The sequence below is a fragment of the Eumetopias jubatus genome, unplaced genomic scaffold (genome assembly GCF_037043125.1).
Source record: "Eumetopias jubatus isolate StellerSeaLion01/CBP00866 unplaced genomic scaffold, mEumJub1_p1.0 scaffold_7, whole genome shotgun sequence".
Classification (NCBI taxonomy): Eukaryota; Metazoa; Chordata; class Mammalia; order Carnivora; family Otariidae; genus Eumetopias; species Eumetopias jubatus.
In genome coordinates this window covers 145,909,481-145,932,809 of record NW_028274813.1, presented here as the reverse complement: position 1 = coordinate 145,932,809, position 23,329 = coordinate 145,909,481, and the positions used below count along the sequence as shown (strand labels likewise).

Here is a 23,329-nt window from a genome sequence, read left to right as displayed (position 1 = left end):
AAAATGAGTATCTTGTAGGCAGCATATAGATGGGTCTTGTTTTTTTTTTTTTTTTGTCCATTATAATACCATATATCTTTCGATTGGAACATTTAGTCCATTTATATTCAGTAATTATTGATAGATATGTATTTAGTACCTAGTTTTTACTTGTTTTGTCATTGTTTTTGGAGATTTTTTCCATTCCTTTCTAGTTTTTGTTGCTTTTTGTCTTTCCCTCCCACTCAAAGAATTTCTTAATATTTCTTGCAGGGCTAGAACTCCTTCAGTTTTTGTTTTCTGGGAAACTCTTTTATCTCCTCCTATTGTGAATGCTAGCCTTCCTGGATAGAGTATTCTTGGCTGCAGATTTTTCCCACTCATCACATTGAATTTATCATGCCAGTCCCTTCTGGCTTGCCACGTTTATACAAAAAGTCTGCTGCTAACCTTATGGATCTTCCTTGTAAGTTAGGGACTTCCTTTGTCTTGCTGCTTTTAGGATTTTTTCTTTATCACTATATTTTGCAAATTTAACTATAATATGACTTGGCCTGCTTTTATTGATTTTGATGCAGCTCCTTTGGTTTTTAAAACCCAAAGTTATGGGGATTAGTCCTCCCTGTGTGAGTTCCCTGGTGCCTGTTTCTCTGCCCTCTTTGGACACACAGCTCCCTCCTCTTGCGGTCAGCCTCCCTCTGCCTTTCTGACTTTCGTAATATTTCAGATGTAGCTTCTTTTCTATGTTTCATCGTGGAGTTTGTTCTTCCAGTCTTCAGATCGCTTTCCATCTTATTGACTTGGAGGTTGAGGCCCAGGGTCCTCCTCCTCCGGCATCTTCCCAAGCTCCTGAGGCCATTAGATATCACTGATGTTTTTCATGGTTTTCTTTTGTAACATTAGAGTTTATTATCAAGCAAAAAACTCACACCGAATCCTAGCATTTAAATGCACATTGTGGTGCTTTAAGGAGGAGTTAGGAAGAGGAAGGTATATCTAAGCTGACGATCAAAATATGCCCCTTTCAAGTGGGATTGTGGTTGTAGGCAGGGGTTGTAGGCTTGGGCACAAGATGGACACTTGGCAGGGCTTCCAAGCTGGTCAGTGTTGTGTTTGGTAATTGTTTAGTCCCAGACTTTCTGTTTTTGGGTTCTAGGACCACCTACACATTTTCCTTGTCCAGAAGGACTCACAGACTCAGTCAGTTATACTCACAGCTATAGTTTCTTATTGCTGAAGGATGCAAAGCAGGACCAGTAAGGGAAAAAGATGCATCAGGTGGTGATTGAACCAGGCACAGGCTACCAAAATTGTCCCTCATGGGACGTGCAGTTTTTCTGCCCAGAGAACAGAAGCCCACTCAATTGCTCAGGTCCAAGGCTTTCACTAGGGCTGGGTACATAGGCACATGCCTCCTGTCTTGACTATTCACAGTTACTAAAACTCCAGAACCCCCAGAAGGAAAGGAGCCCCCATAAATCACTACTTGTACATCCTACCTAGACAAGTTGTATAGCATGGTTAAATGTCCCAGTAGTAGAAAACAACCTTATCAGTTGGTAACATTCCAAGGGCTGAATTCTCAGGAATTGCAAGCAGGCCTCCTGAAGATACTCAAGAGCTGCTGTGCTGATTCTTCTGAATCACCTTTCTGATGTGGGTTTTTGGTATATATATAAGAAATATTTAAGACAATGATAAAGGGGGCAGGGGGAGGATTCGGGGAACCTAAATGGAGGTGAAGTTGATACATTTCAATCAAAGTGGTAAAATGTTGATAACAGTGGATTGTGATAACTCATATAATGTATAATATAAGACCTAGAACAACCACTAACACATCTGTGTGAAGACATATTCTTGAAACTACTATAGGTCAGTCACAGTGAAATTCTAGAAAATGTTGAAGTGACCCAGAAGAAGTCAGGAAGCATGAAATAGACCATATTTAGATATCAATAATTAGATTATGTATAATTACTAAATGTAAATGTACTAAATGTAAGTGGTCTAAATACATTTAGAATACTGAGGTTTGGTAGAGTGGATTTAAAAAGCATGATTGAACAAGAAATGTACTTCAAATTAATGATATCGGTAGGTTGAAAGTAAAAGGATAAAGATATATCATGCAAACATTAATCAGAAGAAAGGAGTGACTATATTAATATAAGATAAAGTAAGGACGCCTGGGTGGCTCAGTCGGTTAAGCATCTGCCTTCAGCTCAGGTCATGATCCTAGGGTCCTGGGATCGAGTCCCGAATCGGGCTCTCTGCTCAGCGGGGAGCCTGCTTCTCCCTCTGCATGCCGCTCCCCCTGCTCATGCTCTCTGTCTCTCTCTCTGACAAATAAATAAATAAATCTTGAAAAAAAAATCTAAAAAAAGGTAAACATTAAAAAAAATAAGATAAAGTAGATTTTGAAGCAAAGACTTAATCAGAGACCAAGAAAGACATTATATAATAGGATCAAGCAACCAAGAAAATATGGCAATCCTAAATGTTTGTGTACCAACAACAGAACTTCAAAAAACTTGAAGCAAATACTGACATAAGTGAAAGGAGAAATGAACAAGTCCACAATTATAGTTGGGGAATTCAGCATTCTTCTTAGTCATCAATAAAGTCAGTAGACAGAAAATCAGCAACCATAAAGAACTAAACGGCATCAACCAAAGGATTATTGACATGTGTAAAACACTCCACCCAACAACAGCAGAACATACATTGTTTTCAAGTGCCCATGGAGCGTTCCCCTCCAGATAGACCATATTCTGGGCCATAAAACAAACCTCAAGAGAATGAAAAGAGTTGAAATCATACAGAGTATGTTCTCTGACCATCGTGGACTCAAATCAGTAATAAAAAGACAAGAAAATCTCCAAAGACTTGAAATTAATACATTTCTATATGATCCATGGGTCAAGGGGAAGTCTGAAGGGAAATTTTTTTAAAAGACACCTAACTAAATGAAATGCAAATATATCCGAATTTGTGGGATGCCGCTGAAGAAGTGCTGACACGGAAACACACAGTACTGAATGCTTATTAGGGGTCTTCCTGCCTAGTGTGCGCCATGTCCTTAGACAAGCTTGGAGGTCCCCTCCTGCAGGAAACCACCCTGATTACCTTTGTCACCCACTCCCCCTATGGGGGCCGCTGTCTCCAGCTCCCTATGTGTCCCTGAGAAGACAGTTTCCCTGCTCCGTCACTCTCTCTCCTCAGATGTCTCCCCCTGGAGACTGGGAGCAGCTCCCAGGAGGCAGCAGTGAGGATGTACTTGTTTCTCATTGCAGGACCTCAGATGGCTTCTGTGGAACTGGCAGTTTGATAAATCTTTGAAATTTGTTTTCTTTTTTCTGTTTTAACAAGCTTGCTTGTCATATCTTCATGCTGAAGACATAAATACCAGTAAGGGCAAGTCTCACAAATTCTCTGGTGTTCTCCACCTTAAGGGCACTGTATATTGAATGCATCTTTGGTGCAGCAGTTCTTCATCTTGTGTGCACAATAAGCACGTTGAGAACTCTGGCGATTTCATGAAGCACTTACATTCTTTATCCCCCAGGCTTTGAACTTGGCGTACTCTAGCATTTATGGCAGCTACCGGAACTTCGTGGGGCCTCCTCACTTCCAGGTCATCTGCCGGCTGCTCGGCTACCAGGGCATTGCAGTGGTCATGGAGGAGCTGCTGAAGGTTGTGAAGAGCCTGGTAGGTTTCCCTCCATGGACTTCCTTTACATGGTGAAGGGTTCTGCACCCAATTGTAATGTGGGGAGGGGCATAAAGGATTCAGACACTCCACTGAGCAGTTCTTGGGTACCAGCTGGGTGTTCTACAGTTCAGCTCAATTCTAGCTCTGTTTACCTGGAGGTAGGTAGCATCAGATCCCACAGTTTAAGGGCTTTCACCCACAAGACTGCCCCACGCCCACCCCTACTCAATCTCAAGTGTAATTTGTCACCTGTGCCTTTGACCCACTGGCTATAAATCAGAGATTTCTACAGCCCCCTCCTTGGGTTCAGTTATCTGCTAGGGCAGCTCATAAAACTCAGGAAACCAGTTTACTCACTAGATTACCAGTTTATTACAAAGGATACAAATCAACAGCCAGATGAAGAGATACATAGCTAGAGATCCCGAAGAAAGGAGCTTCTGTCCTCATGCAGTTTGGGTCCCCTCACGGGGACCTGTGGAACTGTTCCAGTTCCCCAACTTGTAGGCTCCCCAAACCCCATCCTATTAGGTTTTTATGGGGGTTTCACTACATCAGCAGGACTGATTAAATCATTGGCCTCTGGTGATTGAATGAACCTCTAGCCAGCTCCTTCCCCGTTCCCAGGGGTCTGGGGGTGGGACTAAAAGTCTCAAATCTTACTATGGCGTTGGTTCTCCTGACAGCTCACATTGGTGGGTACTTTCCAAAAGTCACCTCATTAACATAACAAGAGACACCTTGAAGGCTCTCTTAGGATAATTTGAAGGGTTTCAGGGGCTCTGTGCCAGAAACAGGTACAAGACTAAATATGTATTTTTTGTTATAAATCACAGTATCACACGCAGCCTTGAATTCACTGGGGGTGGAAAAGCCAGCTCCATGTTATTTTAACTAATTCACAGAAAAAGTTAAGTGCCAAAATACAGATTTCCTTATAAGAAAATGTGGCCTTTATATGCAAGAGTAGTCTTCCCCACCCCCTTACAGGGCTGATGGTGTGTGCCTTTCCTGGGTACCAGGGGTTAAACTCTGAATAAAGGATTCAGACACTCATCTGTGTAACTTCAGATTGAGGTCAGAAGTTATGTGCAGAAGTCTTTTATTTAAGTCTTTTTGGAAAGAGTGAGAAAATGATGTTTGTAGGCTATCATAGATTAAGTTTTCTTTTCTTTTTTTTTAAGATTTTATATAAGGGGCGCCTGGGTGGCTCAGTCGTTAAGCGTCTGCCTTCGGCTCAGGTCATGATCCCAGGGTCCTGGGATCGAGCCCCACATCAGGCTCCCTGCTGCACGGGAAGCCTGCTTCTCCCTCTCCCACTCCCCCTGCTTGTGTTCCCTCTCTCGCTGTGTCTCTCTCTGTCAAAAAATAAAATCTTTAAAAAAAAAAAAGATTTTATTTAAAAAATAAATACCAGAGAGTGAGCGAGTGAGTGCACAAGCAGGGGAAGCAGCAGGCAGAGGGAGAAGCAGGCTTCCTGCTGAGCAGGGAGCCCGATGTGGGACTCGATCCCAGGACCCTGGGATCATGACCTGAGCCGAAGGCAGACGCTTAATCAACTGAGCCACCCAGGCGCCCTAGATTTAATTTTCTATGTGTTATTTCTGTTTACTGAGAAAGAACTTCATAAAATCTTAATCTTTACTCTTTTTCCATTTTAGTCATTTTTAAAAAAGGTTTTATTTATTTATTTGAGAAAGAGCATGAGCAGGGGGAGGGACAGAGGCAAAGGGAGAAGCACACTCCTTGCTGAGCAGGGAGCCCGATGTGGGGGTCAATCCCAGGACTCCAGGATCATGACCTGAGCCAAAGGCAAATGCTTAACAGACTGAGCCACTCAGGTGCCTGTATTTTAATTGTCTTTCTGTGATTGAGCCCATTTCTTTAAGATTCTTTAGGTCTTTTCCATCCTTAAAGCTGAATTTATGGCCACATAGTTAAAGTGGCAATCCATCAAGGAGATGATATGATTATTAACAATGTAAAGCAAAAGCTGACAGAATTCTAAGAAGTTGACAAAATATACAAACTTTTTGGATCAGAAATCAATTAGAATATATAAAAGTTGGGTCTTTTGACAGCCATGACTACATGACCCACTCGGTCTCTGTTAGGACCCTCAGCTAAAGTCTCTGCCCCAAAACACGTAACTTGGAAGGTGTTAGGTGCATGATGTGACAGAGTCCGGTGTTTGAGCTGCACCAAATCCATCAGAGGAATACAGAAACAACCCCAGGGCCACTGTGCTCACCAAAGTTGTATGCAACTTGAGCTCCTCGCCCTCCTGTTGTCACACCTCAGACTGTTTGCCTCCTGAAAGAGGAATTGTGTTTTAGAACATGCATTTAAGTCACCCTGGTGGGCGTTGTTTTCGTTCTGTGGATGGGATTTCCTTTCCTAGCCAGTGATTTTCAGTCCTGCTCATTGCCATGTGTTTTACTAACAGACTTCTTTTTAGAAGCCCCATGCACCACTCACAACCTCTGGGACAGTGGCGGTCAGTGGCTGATGCAGCCTCTCTCTCCTGCAGCTGCAAGGCACAATCCTGCAGTACGTGAAGACGCTGATGGAGGTGATGCCCAAGATCTGCCGCCTGCCCCGGCATGAGTATGGCTCTCCTGGTGAGTGCGGTGCCTCCCCGGGGGTTCAGCACTGGTGTTCAGACTGCAGTGTGGGAAAGCAAGTCAGAATTTACTGATAAGGATAGGATCTGCTTTCCTCAGGTGGGAGGAGGCAGGGAATCCGATCAAAGTCTGATTGTTTCCAGTAGAACCAACCAACCAGCCTTTCAGCTGGGAGCAGGTGTGTGGGAAGGTGTGTTGGAATCACCACATTTGAGTGAGGAAGCTGGCAGAGGGGAGGCAGCACCCTTTAGTCACTGATGGGTGATGGGCCTCTGAACCCTGTGAGGCCTTGACTCCTGGACAGCACGGGGACCTTGAAGATCACCAACCAGGGAGGGACAGGGAACTCACCTGCCAGGTCAGCTGGGACCTGACCTGCTGGGCTGAGGAGTTTGAAACCTGTTAAGTCTCTAACTTTGTTCTTCTTAGAGTTGTTTTGGCTCTTCTAGGTCTTCATGACCACATAAATTCTGGAGTCAGCTTGTGGATTTTTGACTGGGTCAGCATTTGAATGTATAGATCAAATTAGGGAGTTTTAATTTTCTTTCTAGTTTTTGTGCCTGGTCTTTTTGTGCCCTATTGCAATGTGTAGGGTCTCTAGGACAGTGATGAAAATGTGTTGTCTTGCTCTGGAGCTCAGGGAGAAAGTATGCAGGTTTTACCACTGAATATGACATTAGCTGCAGGTATTTTATAGATGTCCTTTATCAGATTAAGTATGTTCCCTCTGTGCCTGTGAAGGGATACTGAATTTTATCCAAATCTTTACTGTTTCTGCTGGAGATGACAGTGTGGTCTTTCGCCTGTATTCTTGTAATGTGGTGCCTCCTCAGAAGATACAGGGTTGGTGGAGAAAGAGGTTTTGGAGCCAAGGCCCAAGATCCAGGGATGGACAAACAAGAAAGGTGTTGGGGTCAGGGGACTTGTGGCCATCCTCATAGCAGGCCCAGTGGCAATGTCAGAGGATGTTCCATGGCCAGCACGTGTGTGCCCGGCCGTAGATCCCAGGCTCTGCCTCCAGCCTCCCCATTCCCTCTGCTCACTCTCTGCTACCACAGGCATCCTAGAGTTCTTCCACCACCAGCTGAAGGACATTGTTGAGTATGCAGAGCTGAAGACTGTGTGCTTCCAGAACCTGCGGGAAGTGGGCAATGCTGTCCTCTTCTGCCTACTCATCGAGCAAAGCCTGGTGAGTGCTCAGCCCAGCCAAGCCCCAGGCCATGCAGAGTCATTCCCTAAAGAAAAAGGCATTTTTTTAGAGGCCTGATTTATTAGGGTTATTTAATAGGGGTAAAGCACCATTCTTTTTTTGGGTGTGACTATTTAGACTTTAATTTGTATTTGTTTCCTGTAACTGAAAAACAAAAATGCAATGTAATTCATCATTTAAGAATGTTTTACTATGTGAGCACTGTGGAGCATTTTATTCAGTATTTGCTCCATCTGCACAAACATATGTGACATATATGTAAGGTATAAAGCACTGCTGCCCAGGAGAGCTGTTTGCATGATGGAAAGTTCTTTTCCTGAGGCTGTTGAGTACTTGAAGTGTGTTGGAGCACACTGGAACAGGGTCTTGTTAAAGCCTCAGTGGTGTCCAAGATCTCAAGTCCCTCAGATAAAAAGATTGCAGGGGAAAAAAACAAAAAAGTGTGACTGAAGAACCAGTTTTTAAGTTTTGTAGAATTTTAATTATTTTATGTTTAAAAAGCTACATATGTCCCATGACTACTGTAGTAGACAGCATAATAAAGCAAATGCTGAAAGCTTACCACTACTGAGAAATTGCACCAGGGGACACCGGTTCTCTCCACTGACTGCTTTCTTGTGTCGTCATTTAGCCTTCTCTCAGTCCCCTCATGACAACTGAGCATTCTGAATTGGAAAACCTAGTGACTGTAACAGAATCTCTTGTGGTCTTCCTCTGGTTTTCTCTCTGTGACTAAGGAGGTGGGCATCTTCGTTTGTTGCTTGCTCTTCCTATTCTGTTAAATCCACCATTGTGTCTTTTACCCATTCTTCTACAGCTTGTTTATAGAAGCTCTTTGTATAACCTTTGTGTGTTATACACATTGCAAATACTTCTCCCTGTTTGTGGTTTGTCTTTTCACTCTGATAGTGGTAATTTTTTTTATAAACTGATACTCTTAATTTGACTGTAGTCTCTTTTTTGGTATAGTTAGCACTTTTGTATCTTTCTAAAAAAGTTCCTTCCTACCTAGGGGTCATGAAGATATTCTTTTATATTTTCATCTGAAGGTTTTAAGTTCTGCTTGCTATATTTAGGTTCATAATCCTTCTGGAATTGTTTTTTTGTATGTGATGTAGGAGTGGATGGTTTCTTTTTTTCCTCTGTGGGGTTAATCAGTTGTCCGTCCCTCCTCCAGTGGCTGAAGGACCCCTCCTTTCCTTGATCACCCTGTTGTCTGCCAGCTTTCTGTGGATGCACTGCTCAGTGTCCAGGCTTTCTGCCATGACCATGGTCATATGTCTATGCACGGCGTAAGAACACAGTCTTATTCATTATAGCTCTAACTTAAGTCTTGCTACCTGACAGGACATGTTCCCTTACTGTATTCTTCAAGGGTATGTTGCGTCTTCATATATCTTTGCTCTGCTCTGAAAATATTAGCTTGTCAGATGTACTGAAAAAGCAAACAGGCATTTCAATATTAATTGGTTGTCTCTAGACCTATTTGAAGAGATTTTTTGCTATGTTGCTTCTTAGAGCAGTCTCCTTTCTTCAGGGCCCTGGAACCTTGGCAGGGGCAGGGTCATGTTTTGCCATGACCGGGACCATCGTGCCCATATGCATGCACTTCAGGGCATGGAATTCAGACTGCCTCGCTTCCAGGGGCCAAGCCACTAGATTGGCCACCTTACATCCAATTATTAAAAAAAAAAAACAAAAAACATTGTCAGGTAGTCCAAGGTTGGATGTTGATACCTCTGGGAGCTAATGGCCTCCCGTCAGACCTGCATCTTTTGGCTTTCCCCTTTGTTGCTACATTACTGGGTAGACCCTTTCCACGTAGTGACAAAGTCAGGGAACCCTAGGCCATCTGCAAGTCAGCATGGACTCTGAGTGAGCAGCCCCTCGTGTGCTACCCTCTCCACAGCAGGAGTGACGGCGTGAGGTGGAGGACCCACCAGAGTCACAGGCTGTGCTGGGCAGTGCTGCAAAGAGCAGGCAGGCTGCCGTGGGGCCAGCAAGCAGCTGACATCCAGGGCAGCCTTGCTCTAGAAACATTAGGGAGAACTGAATCTTCTACTGCAATATCTGTGAAATTTTTTTAAAAAGGTTTATATAGTTTAGAGAGAGCACGTGCAACTAGGGGAAGGGGCAGAAAGAGAGAGAGAGAAGCATACTCCCTGCTGAGAGCGGAGCCCAACATGGGGCTCCGTCCCATGACTCTGAGATCATGACCTGAGCTGAAACCAACAGACACTTCACTGACTGAGCTACCCAAGTGCCCAGTATTTGTGAATTTTTTTTTAAAGATTTTATTTTTTTGATAGCACAAGCAGGCAGAGGGAGATCGAGAGGGAGAAGCAGGCTCTCTGCTGAGCAGGGGGTCTGACTTGGGGCCCGATCCCAAGACCCTAGGATCATGACCTGAGCTGAAGGCAGATGCTTAACTGACTGAGCCACCCACACACCCCTATTTGTGAATTTTTAACAACCAGATAAGTTAGGAAGAATTACTTTATTATTTTTTTAAAGATTTTATTTATTTTAGAGGGAGAACAATAGAGAGAGCACGAGCAGGGTGGAGGGGCAGACGGAGAGGGAGAAGCAGACCTCATGCTGAGCAGAGAGCACAATGCAGGGCTTGATCCCAGGACTCCGGGATCATGACCTGAGCTGAAGGCAGACACTTAACCAACTGAGCCACCCAAGCACCCCAGGAAGAATTACTTTAAATCATAATCTCTTATCATGAATTTTAAATACTTAATATAGGAAGATTCCCTTCATATATTGACTTTTCCTGAACACACAACATAAAGTGCAATTTTTCTTGTCCACATGTGTCTTAAGTCTGAAAGTGCCTTTCAGTTCCTGGCTTTGGGTTATGGCAGGGAGCCCCAAGTTTTACTGAAGGAGGACTGCCTTATGGAATTGACTTACTTAGTGGCAGGAAGTCATTAGAAGGCTGGTTTTTCCTCTGGTTTAGCTGTGCTTTTAGGAAGTAAGATAAACTATCAAAAGCTTTTCTTCACCTACGAAGTAGAATTCAAAGATCCTTGTATGGACATAAAAGAATTATAGAACCATAGGGGTTTGATGCTGGAAGAGCAGAACTCATCTCTCATCAGCTCAAAGGAACAGTCTACACCCATTGTCAGGTCAACAGTTGGACACTCATTGGCTTTTGGCCAGAAAAAGTGGCGCCTGGGTGGCTCAGTTGCTTAAGCGTCTGCCTTCGGCTCAAGTCATGATCTCAGGGTCCTGGGATTGGGCCCCATGTTGGACTCCTTGCTCAGCGGGGAGCCTGCTTCTCCCTCCCCCTGTACCTGCAGCTCTGCCTACTTGTGTGCTCTCTGTCAAATAAATAAATAATCTTTAAAAAAAAAAAAAAAGGAACTTAGAAAAAGAGAGATCTGAAACCAATGTGATCCTTGCTGCCTAGTTCCTTCAATTACGCCTGTTGCATATCTCTCAAGACAAGCAAATCCCTGGTGAGAGTTGTTCAGCACTCTTAAAGACCTCACCACAATCCAGTAGGAATTGGTGGCTCAACAGTGGAGGAATCCTCTAGGCCTCAGAGGCCTGGTGAGAGCTGGGTCTCTAGCGCCCAGTTGACACAGATCCCCCTCATCTTCTCCCTTCTAAGACTAGGCTTGTTTCTTAGGTATATACTGTTGTGCTTAGCTCCTTTGAGTGGCAAGCACAGTATTGGGCACCTAGGAAAAATGTTATAAATAGTTGTCAGTTGATTTGAAAGCAAACTTTGACTTACGAATAAATGAGTATTTCTGAAACAGTAAATGAAAAGAGCATCATCTACATCTTAGTTGAGTGCAGCAGATTCTGGGGCCCGTGCCTGAGACATAGTGAGCACCATACCTGGCTCTCTTACAGACACAGTGGCCCTGCCCTGCAGGGATGCCTGTCACCACCCCTCCTCACGCCCTCTGCTCACTGTCACCCCTTCACTTCTCCCTTCTCTGGATTCCCTTGTCCGTGCACCTTGTGCAAGTGGTGAGAAGCCAAACTTTCTGTATTGGGCAGGTCTGCTGCCAGATCCGGCCCCAGACTGGAATTTTGTGGTGTTGCTTTTGTCCTTTTGTTTTGTTTTGTTTTTTCAGATTTTATTTATTTATTTGAGAGAGAATGAGAGATAGAAAGCACGAGAGGGAAAGAGGGTCAGAGGGAGAAGCAGACTCCCTGCTGAGCAGGAAGCCCGATGCGGGACTCGATCCTGGGACTCGATCCTGGGACTCCAGGATCATGACCTGAGCCGAAGGCAGTCGCTTAACCAACTGAGCCACCCAGGCGCCCCTGCTTTTGTCCTTTTGGAAGTAGGAGGTGCTGTTTCCTATAGGTCCATCAATGTGAAACTCTCCAAGGTTGAAGATGACATGGCTATTCTCACTATTTATCCCGTCTCAGATGATTATGCCCAAATCCCACCAAACCTAAGGACAGTTTTGAAGACTCCAGACACTGATCTCTTCTTGGTGCTTATTTTGGACTCTGAGGAAGGTGGTAATATGTTTTGGTATTTGTGTGGGTTCCCACTATTATAAATGGAGATAACTCAGGGTAAATCAGATTGTCACATTAGAAAAGTGGGGTAACTGTGACCCAGCTGCCAGAGCAGCAAGCATGTGGGTGGGACCCCCAGGGGCCTGACCATGCTGCCATGCAGTAGTGGCCCCAGTGGGCACCAGGATTGGATTCAGTAGCCAAAAATGTTGACCTTACTTATTCTGAATCTGTGCATTGCGTAGATACATTTAACTTTCTGAAGAAGTTTGTTTCATTTTGCTTTTCAAATTCTCCCTAAAAACCTAGCCTGGTATAAAAAAGATCACACACACACACAGGAATATTACTCAGCCATTAAAAAGAATGAAATCTTGCCATTTGCAGTGGACATGGATGGAACTAGAGGGTATTACGGCTGAGTGAGGTAAGTCAGAGAAAGACAAATATCAGATGATTTCACTCATATGTGGAATTTAAGAAACAAAACAGATGAACATAAGGGAAGGGAAGGAAAAATAAAATAAGATAAAACAGAGGGAGGCAAACCATAAGGGATTCTTAACTCTAGGAAACAAACAGGTTGCTGTAGGGGAGGTGGGTGGGGGGGGTGGGGTAACTGGGTGATGGGCATTAAAGAGGGCATGTGATGTAATGAGCACTGGGTGTTATATGCAACTGATGAATCACTAAACTCTACCCCTGAAACTAATAATACACTGTATGTTAACTAAATTGGATTTATTTATTTATTTAAGATTTTATGTATCTGACAGAGAACAAGTGGTGGGAAGGGGCAGAGCGGGAGAGAGACAGAAGCAGACTCCCAGCTGAGCAGGGAGCCCGATGCGGGGCTCAGTCCCAGGACCCTGGGATCATGACCTGAGCCAAGGGTATATGCTTAACCGACTGAGCCACCCAGACGCCCCTAAATAAAAAATTTTTAAAAACCCAAAAAATTCTAGCCTGGAAAGTTTGATAATGTAGTTGGGGTTTTTGTTTGTTCGTTTGTTTTGTTTTAGTTTATGGTTGTTTGTGTTTAATAAACTTTTTATTTTAGAATAGTGTCAATTGCTTGTTTGTTTTAAATGCTGGTTTTTACAGCTATTCTCAGTTTTTCTGGTTTGGTTTGGTGGCAAAAATTTGAGGCCATTGGTAGTAGCACCTGGAAGCATCACAGCCGGATGAGCCACCCTCCTTGGATAGTTTTGCTGGCCTGCAGGCTCCTTACTACCTACAGAGCTCGCGTGTGTGGCTCTGTCCCCAGCATTCCTACTTGGCAGCTCTCATCCCTTAACCAAGTCTCCCATCTGCCATCCATTGGCCTGACCACTTTCTTGCAGTCAGTCACCTTCCAGCTGCCCCCCTACACTCTGTTGGTGCAGGCGGGCCATTCACTCCTCTCCATGTTGCTTTTTTCACTCAACAGTAAATATATGCTGGAGCTCATTCTACATTAGAAGTAGGGACATTTCTTATCCTTTTTGTAGTTGCATAGTATTCCATTGACATCACCGTCTTTTATGTGTTTGCATAGCACACAATCATCATCTGACCCTGTCCCTTTTTTTAGTTTGTTCCTCTCTCCCCGCCAACATCATCTTCACCTAGAGTAGAAGGCCCAGGGGAACAGGTGTTGGGTACCCTGGCCCAGAGGTGGCTTCTACTACATATATTCTGCATGAGGAGCTCATGCTTTGCTGCTGGGCCTCAGGAACGGAAGACGGGGTGTGGAGGGGTCAGCCTCCCTCTGGAGTATCCTGGGGGAGCAGGCGGCAGCTGACTGGCCACTGCACTAGATTTGTGTTATGTGACAGTAGGACCCTCACTTCACAAGGACAGAAAGTCTCTTCCTCCTCTTGGTCTTCGCTTTGCCATCATCTGGGGAGATTCTCAGAAGGAAAAATATCATCAGTTGATAAACGTCTTGGCTTTCTGAAAACAGTTTCTTTGTTTAGAAATTTGTTTTATTACTGGGGAATTATAAGATTTCAAGATGGGTGTAGAGTAGGAGGCATGAGAGAGAGCTCATTTGCATCTTCTGCCTGCCCCACAGTGAACACACCAATCTTCAGGGCCCTTTTCTACAGTTTAAGAGCCCTCAGAGTCTGGAAAATGCCCTGTTCTTAACCACCTTTGGGTTTGTGGTAAGTTTTTAGGAGTTCTGCAACCCCTGTGATATCAGAGGTAAACTTTCACTCTACACTTCAATATTCTGGAGAATGGGTCTTCTGTAGGGTTTTTATTACGTCTTTAGAGGTGTTGTGATCCAAAAGCAGGTTCAGAGTGACTGCTCAGAACTTCGTTTGTGTACAAGAGTGATGCTGCCTTTCCTTCTGCTTCTAATGCTGTTCACAGAGGAATTACCCTTCCTCCTGTCTATGTAGTAGTGTCTTGTTATAAACTGTGTTATAACTAAGTTACAAACTTCTTAAGAGGCTGGTAGCAAATTAGCAGATTAGGGCTACCAGGCTGGTAAATCCTGGAAAACAAAGGCCATTGTTTTCAATATTCAATGCTGGTTTTTACTCATGTCTGTATTTAAATTAATTAAAAGTAAATACAATTTAAATTTAGTTATTCAGGTGTACTAGCTGTATGTGGCTGGTAACTATGTCAGTGTATAGCACAGAGAACATTTCCATCATCCCAGAGAGTTCTACTGCACAGTGCTGCTTAGAGTATTTGTTTTACACTAAATGGCAAAGATAGATCTTGTTTTCAGCACGACTTCTCTGTCTCTGTCTCTGTGGTGAGGTAAATGTCCTAATGCAATCTTCTTTTGCTCTAGTCTTTAGAAGAAGTGTGTGACCTGTTGCATGCAGCCCCATTTCAGAACATCTTGCCGAGAGTCCACGTGAAAGGTGAGTCTATGTGTCTCTTACCAGGGAGTCCAGACTGCCCTTGGCAGTGGTGACACTTGGTCCTTGTGACCAGAGAACTTAGTGCCAGTTTTGTTTGAGTTTGGTGCCTGTTCAGTCATAACTGGAGGTAATTGGTAATGTAACATGGTTAGATAAATATTGAATAATTGAAGTATTAAAGGCTGAAATGATGTGTATTGGATGTGCTTCAATATAGCTCCTATGCTATTCATAGATGTTGAGTGTCTATGAAACAAAAGTGTCATGAGTTGATACTCATGCAGCAGATGGGTACAGAGGGTTTTGTACTATTCTCTGATTTTGATTACATTTGGAATTTTGTGTTTTAAAAAATGAATATTGAGCAGAAAATCAGTTCTGTCATTTTGAATTAATATATCAAATAAGCCAGTTCTGTAATGTTCAGAGAGAATCTGTATGTATAATGTTAAGAAATCTTTCATTTGTTTCTTTGACAAAATTAAACTTCAGCAATCGTTTTTCATGCAGAGGATCAGAAATTAAAATATTTTTTCCACTGCAGAGGGCGAGAGACTTGATGCCAAAATGAAAAGACTAGAATCAAAGTATGCCCCGCTGCATCTTGTCCCTCTGATTGAAAGACTGGGGACCCCTCAGGTAATGCATACTGTGACAGCTGTCACTGTTGCAAGCTTGGTATCCACATCAGGCCTGGGGCTGGGGCTTCAGAATACAGGCTCTGGGTGACCCACCCTGAAGTCATCATGAAGTTGGATGGGCCTTCTCAAGCCTCAGTGTCTCCAGTGGGGTTCATAACAGGACCTTGTCACAGGGTGGTTGGGAAGTCTGAATGAGTTAACATGTGCAAAGGGCCTAGGACATTACCTAGCACATAAGACATACACAGTAAATGTTACTTGTTTTTCTTGTCTATCTTTTCATGAAGAAGACTTTTTTCATAGTTTTTTAATAACAGAAGAAAGTGGGAGTCTCATACAGGAGGCAAGGCGTCAGGGTACAGTTGCATGATTTTATATCAACTTAAGCTAGATCAGGGTTTCTCAGTTGCAGCACTGTCCCCAGTTTGGACCAGATAATTTTTTATTGTGGAGATTGTCCTGTGAATTGTAGGATGTTTAGCAGTGTCTCTGGTACAGCAGCCTCGTGGAGATACAGCATAGAAGCAGCAGTTTGAAAAACACCTGGGGCAAATGAAAGGGAGAGTAGTTTACTCACCTCAGAGTGTGTCCTGGTGAAACAGAGAGATTCCTGAGAGACTTCGCCAGGAACAAAGGAACAGGTACCATTTCCATCCCCTGCCCCCCAGCATAAACACGTGGCCACCTGTGGTAACCAGCACCATGCTGACACTACCTGACTTGCTGTCACTGCTGCCCCTTCCCCCTGTGCTGTGCTGCCGCAGATCTGCACCCTCCAGACAGGTCTGCCTCCCTCCTGGCACAGCAGGAGCCCTCCTGCTGAGGACTGGTGCTTCACGAACCTTGCTAACACCACCGTACCATGGTCCTCCACTCCTCACCATTGCAGCTCTGCCCCCCCGTACAGTCTTGGCCGGAGCTCATCTAGGGCGGTGCCATAGACTGGCAGTGTGCAAACACCTCCACAGGGGCCAGCACCACTTCCAAGTGACTCTTACCCTAGAGAGAGGGACAGATAACCACACACACCAGGCAGACAGAGGACCCAGCAGTGGGCTGGGGGCAGACAACTGGTCTGCCTGCAAGCCCTGCCCACCAACAAAAGCTCAGGGGACAACACAGGGAAAGCACACTTTAGTTTGGTGCTACTGCATCTCTGGCAAATGCCTAGTCTGACTCAACTCAAGCCGTAGGTGGCACAAGACTGGCCCACTAACACCACAGGGACCAAGCACTCCCCACAACAGGCAAAGAGAGCCACTGAAGACAACTAGACTGAAGAAAAAAGCAGCTCAGCCACAACAGCAGGACATACACAGCACATATAGGAGACACCCCTGAAGTGCCAGGTTCTGGTGAATAGGGGACACCGCATGGCAGGGTCTTCATAAGGCCACTACTTTCAAGAGCAGGAGACATAGCTGAATTTCCTAGCACATAGAAACAGACACAGAGAGTTAAAGAAAATGAGGAGAGGAATATGTCCCAAATGAAAGAACAGTAAAAAAAATCCACAAGAGACCTAAGCAAATGGAGATCAGTAATATGCCTGATAGAAAATTTAGAGTAACCTTATAAAGATACTCATTGGGTTTAAAAAAAGAGTGGAAGACATCAGTGAGGCCCTTAACAACAACAACAAAAAGAATCAATCAGAGATGAAGAACACAATAAATAAAATTAAAAATACACTAGCTGGAATAAATAGTAGGCTAGAAGAAGTGGAAGAACAAATCAGTGACCTGGAGGACAGAGTAATAGAAAGTAGTCAAGCTGAGCAGGTGAGAAAAATAAAGTTATGCAAAATGAGAGTAGATGTAGGGAACTCAGCAACTAGATCGAGTGTAACAACATTTGTATTATAGGGATCCCAAAGAAGAAGGGAGAGAAAAGGGGCAGAAAATTTATTTGAGGAAATAATAGATGAAAACTGCCCAAATCTGGGGAAGGAAACAGAAGTCCAAATTCAGGAGGCACACAGAGCCACCAACAAAATCAACCCAAGGAGGTCCACACCAAGACACATAGTAATTAAAATGGCAAAAAGTAGTGATAGAGAATTTTAAAAGCAGAAAGAGAAAATTGTTATGTACAAGGGAAACCAAATTAAGCTATCAGATTCTTCAGCAGAAACTATGCAGACCAGAAAGGAGTGGCATGATCTATAGATTCAACATGCTGGAAGGAAAAAATCAGCCAAGAATACCCTAGCCAGTAAGGCTATCATTCGGAATAGAAGGAGAGGTAAAAAGTTTCTCACACAAACACAAGTTTAGGGAATTTATGACCACTAAACCAGCCCTACAAGAAATGCTAAAGGGGACTCTTTGAGTGGAAAGGAAAAACCATAAGTAAGACCAAGAAAAATAGGACGTGCAAAAGCAATAAAAATAAACATATCTGTAAAAGTCAAGGAACTTACAAAATAAAAGGATGTCAAATGTGATACCATATACCTAAAATGTTGGGGGAGAGGAGTAAAGAATGCTTTCAGACTTAAGCTACCATCAACTTAATATAGACTGCTATATGCAGAAGATGTTAAATACAAGCCTGATGGTAACCACAAATCAAAAACCAGTAACAGGCAAAAAATAAAGAGAAATGAATCAAAGTATAGCCAGCAAACTCTGAGAGACGAGAGCAAGAGAAGAAAAGTACAGAGATAAACTACAAAAACAACCACAAAACAGGTAACAAATTGGCAATAAATACATATCTATCAATAATTATTTTGAATGTAAATGTATAAATGCGCCAATCAAAAGACATAGGGTGACGGAATAGATAAAAAAAAAACAAGACCCATCTATATGCTGCCTACCAGAGACTCATTTCAGACCTAAAGACACCTGCAGATTGAAAGTGAGGGGATGGAGAAACAGTTATCATGCAAATGGGTGTGAAGGTAAGCCAGGGTAGCAGTACTTACATTGGACAAAACAGACTTTACAACAAAGACTATAACAAGATACAAAGAAGGACACTGTATAATCATAAAGAGAAGAACAGGAAGATAAAACAATTGTAAATAATTTTGCATCCAACATGAAAGCACCTAAATACATAAAGCAGTCAATAACAAACATAAAGTAGGTGGCAGTAATACAATAATAGTAGGGAACTTTAACACCCCACTTACATCAATGGATATCATCCAAACAGAAAATCAACAAGGAAACAGTGGCTTTGAATAACACACTAGATCAGATGTATTCAACATATATTCAGAACATCCATCCTAAAACAGCAGGATACACATTCTTTTCAAGTGCACACAGAACATTCTCCAGAATAGATCACATATTAGCCCACAAAACAAGTCTCAACAAATTATATAAGATGGAAGTTATGCCATACATCTTTTCTGACCACAACACTATGAAACTAGAAGTCAACCACAGGAGAAAATCTGGAAAGACCACAAATAACATGCTACTAAACAATAAATGGGTCAACCAAGAAATCAGAAAGGAACTAAAAAATTACATGGTAACAAATGAAAATGAAAACACAAGTTGTTCAAAGTCTTCGGGACGCAACAAAAGTGGTTATAAGAGGGACGTTTATAGCAATGTAGGCTTACCTCAAGAAGCAAAAACAGTCTCAAACAACCTAACCTTACATCTAAAGGAGCTAGGAAGAACAGCTAACAAAACCCAGAAACCAGCAGAAGGAAGGAAATAATGAATATGAGAAGAGAAATAAATGAGATAGAACCTAAAAAAGATATAATGGAATAGATCAGTGAAACCAGGAGCTCGTTCTTGGAAAAAATCAACAAAATTGATAAACCTTTAGCCTGACTCATTTTAAAAAAGAAGAGAGGGAAGACTCAAATAAAAAGCAGAAATGAGAGAGGAGAGAGGCACCTGGGTGGCTCAGTCATTAAGCGTCTGCCTTCAGCTTGGGTCATGATACCAGGGTCCTGGGATTGAGCCCCGCATCGGGCTCCCCGCTCGGTGGGAAGCCTGCTGCTTCCTCTCCCACTCCCCCCTGTTTGTGTTCCCTGTCTCGCTGTGTCTCTCTCTGTCAAATAAAAAAAAAAAGAGGAGAAATCACAACCAACATCACAGAAATACAATTATAAGAGAATATTATGAAAAATTATATGCCAACAAAGTGGACAACCAAATAAATAAATTCCTAGAAACATTTAACTTCCCAAACCTGAAGCAGGAAGAAATAGAAAATTTGAACAGTTACCAGCAATGAAATTGAATCAGTAATCAAAAAACCCAACAAACAAAAGTCCCGGAACAGACAGCTTCACAGGTAAATTTTAAGAAACATTTAAAGAAGAGTTAATATCTATTCTTCTGAAACTATTTCAAGAACTAGAAAAAGAAAGAAAACTTCCAAATTTATCCCATAGGCTAACATCAACCTGATACCAAAACTAGATAAAGACACCACAAAAAAAGGGAACTATAGGCCAATATCTCTGATGAACATAGATGCAAAAGTCCTCAACAAAATACTAGCAAACCAAATCCAACAAATACATTAGAAGTCATTCACAATCAGGTGGGATTCATTCTTGGGATGCAAGGTTGGTTCACTATCCAGAGATAATCAATGTGATACATTGATAAGAGAAAGGATAAAAACCGTATGATCATTGGGGCACCTTGGGTGGCTTAGTCCGTTAAGCATCCAACTCTTGATTTCGGATCAGGTCATGATCTTAGGGTTGTGAGATCAAGCCCCATGTCACGCTCCGTGCCCAGCTTAAAATTCTCTCTCCTTCTCCCTCTGCCCCTCCCTGCCCCCCTCTCTCCCTCTCAAAAAAAGAAAAAAAAGAAAAAAAATGATTCTTTCAATAGATGCAGAAAAGGATTTGATAAAGTACAATATCCATTCATGATGAAAACCTTCAACAAGGTAGGTTTAGAGGGAACATACCTCAACATAATACAGGCCTTATATGAAAAACCCACAGTGAACATCATACTCAATGGTAAAAAACAGAGCTTTTCCCCTAAGGTCGGGAATAAGATAGGATCTCCACTCTCATCACTTTTATTAACATAATTACTGGCAGTCGTAGCCACAGCACTCAGACAGCAAAAAGAAATAAAGGGCATCCAGATTGGAAGGAAGAAGTAAAACTTTCACTATTTGCAGATGACATAACTATATATACAAAACCCTAAAGACCCCACCAAAAACCTACTAGAACTGATAAATGAATTCAGTATAGTCCCAGGATACAAAATCAATGTACAGAAATCCATTGCATTCTGTACACTAATGAAGTGGCAGAAAGAGAAATTTAGACAACAGTCCCATTTACAGTTGTACCAAAAATAGTAAGAAATCTAGTAGTAAATTTAACTAAGGAGATGAAAGACCTGTACTCTGAAAACGTAAAATACTGCTAAAAGAAATTGAAGATGATACAACCAAATGGATAGATATTTCATGCTCATGGATTGGGAGAATAAATATTGTTAAATATCCATATTACCCAAAGCAATCTACAGATTTAATGCAATCCCTGTCAAATTACCAAGAGCATTTTTCACAGAACTAGAACAAACAGTCCTAAAATTTGTATGGAACCACAAAAAACCCCAAGTAGCCAAAGCAATCTTGAGAAAGTAAAACCAAGTTGGAGGTGTCACAATTCTAGATTACAAGTTATGCTGCAAAGCTGTACTAATCAAAACAGTATGTTACTGGGACAAAAATGGTGGTCAGTGGAACAGAATAGAAAGACCAGAAGCAGTCCCACAATTATATGGTTAATTAATCTTTGACAAAGGAGGAAAGAATATGAAATGGGAAAAAGTCTCTTCAACAAATGGTGTTGGGAAAACTTGACAACTACATGCAAATGTAGAGACCTCAGCATGAGACTTCCATCCATAAAAATCCTAGAAGAGAACACAGTAATTTCTCTGATGTTGGCCATAACAGCATATTTCTAGATATGTCTCTTGAAGCAAGGAAAACAAAACAATTATCTGTTGGGACGTAATCAAAGTAAAAGCTTCCATATAACAGAGGATACAACCAACAAAACCAAAAGACAACCTGTTGAATTGGAGGAGATATTTGCAAGTGACATCTGATAAAGAGTTAGTATCCAACATATATACCTTATACAACTCAACACCAAAAAACAATCCAATTAAAAATGGGCAGAAGACATGAACAGACATTTCTCCAGATAGCCTATAGACACATGAAAAATGTTCAACATCATTCATCATCAGGGAAATGCAAATCAAAACTACAGTCAGATGTCACCTCACACCTGCCAGAATAAAAGCCCAAACACAAGAAATAAGTGTCCCTGAGGATGTCGAGGGAAAGGAACACTTGTGCACTGTTGGTGGGGATGCATACCAGTGGATCCACTCTAGAAAACAGTATGGAGGTTCCTCAATAAGTTAAAAATAGAATTACCATATGCTACAGTAATCGTACTACTGGATATTTACCCAAAGAACACAAAACACTAATTTGAAAGGTTATATGCACCCCTGTGTTTATTGCAAAATTATTTATAAAGGTAGATTATGGAAACAGCCCACATGTCCACTGATGAATGGATAAAGAAATGTGTGTATATATATGTGTGTGTACACACATGCACACACAATAGAATATTATTCAGTCATAAAAAATGAAATCTTGCCATTTGCAAAAATATGGATTGGAGCTAAAGAGTATAATGCTAAGTGAAATAAGCCAGAGAAAGACAAATACCATATGATTTCACTCATATGTGGAATTAAAGGAACAAAAAAAAAAATAGACAAATCAAAAAACAGACTCTAACTACAGAGAACAAATGGATGGTTACTAGAGGGGAGCTGGATGGGGTGATGGGTGAAATAGGTGAAAAGTATTTTTAAAAAAGGTATTAAGAGTACACTTTTCTTGATGAACACTGAGTAATATATGGAATTTTTGGATCACTGTATTGTACACCTGAAACTAATATAACACTGTATGTTAACTATACTGGAATTAAAATTTAAGAAAAAATTGGGGCCCCTGGGTGGCTCAGTTGTTAAGCGTCTGCCTTCGGCTCAGGTCATGATCCCAGGGTCCTGGGATCGAGCCCCGTGTCGGGCTCCCTGCTCTGCGGGAAGTCTGCTTCTCCCTCTCCCTGCTTGTGTTCCCTCTTGCTGTGTCTCTCTCTGTCAAATAAACAAAATCTTTAAAAAAAAAATTAAAAAATTTTGAAAAAACACAGTATCCCCTCACCTCTACCAACTAGATGCCACTCACCTAAGCCCAAGCTTTGACAACCAAAAATTTGCCATGTGTCCCCTGGAGGCAAAATCACTCCCAGTTAAGAATAGCTATACTAGACAGTTCTCCTTGACTGAAATATATTTTTAATCTATGAAGACCTATATGTAATAGCTGACATATTTATGTTGTTAGTGCTTATTTCTAAAAATCCTCTTCTGCAAATCAAGATAGTTTTCCAGTAAGTCAGAAACAAATCTGGGTAGTTTGGTTTCAGCAGTCCACTGCCCTCCTGCCCTGGCTCATAACGTTCTATCCTTTCTGCAGCAAATTGCAATAGCAAGAGAGGGGGACTTGCTGACAAAGGAGCGTCTCTGCTGTGGCCTGTCTATGTTTGAAGTTATCCTGACTCGGATCCGGACCTTTCTGGATGACCCTATCTGGCGTGGGCCTCTCCCCAGCAATGGAGTCATGCATGTGGATGAGTGCGTTGAGTTTCACAGACTGTGGAGTGCCATGCAATTTGTCTATTGTATTCCTGTGGGAACACACGAGTTTACAGTCGAGTAAGTATGTGCTCAGTG

At 42.4% G+C, this 23,329-nt stretch overlaps 1 protein-coding gene across 4 annotated transcripts in view; it reads left to right on the top strand.

Annotated features, from left to right (window-relative positions):
* Positions 1-23,329, top strand: part of CYFIP1 (cytoplasmic FMR1 interacting protein 1) — a 118,097-nt gene that overhangs the window by 91,285 nt on the left and 3,483 nt on the right. For all 4 annotated transcript variants that reach the window (XM_028087284.2, XM_028087285.2, XM_028087286.2 and 1 more), the window contains 6 exons: positions 3,548-3,691; positions 6,225-6,315; positions 7,377-7,507; positions 14,823-14,895; positions 15,440-15,534; positions 23,073-23,311. In XM_028087284.2, coding sequence (XP_027943085.1) covers positions 3,548-3,691; positions 6,225-6,315; positions 7,377-7,507; positions 14,823-14,895; positions 15,440-15,534; positions 23,073-23,311 — 773 coding nt within the window. The remainder of the gene's footprint in view (positions 1-3,547; positions 3,692-6,224; positions 6,316-7,376; positions 7,508-14,822; positions 14,896-15,439; positions 15,535-23,072; positions 23,312-23,329) is intronic.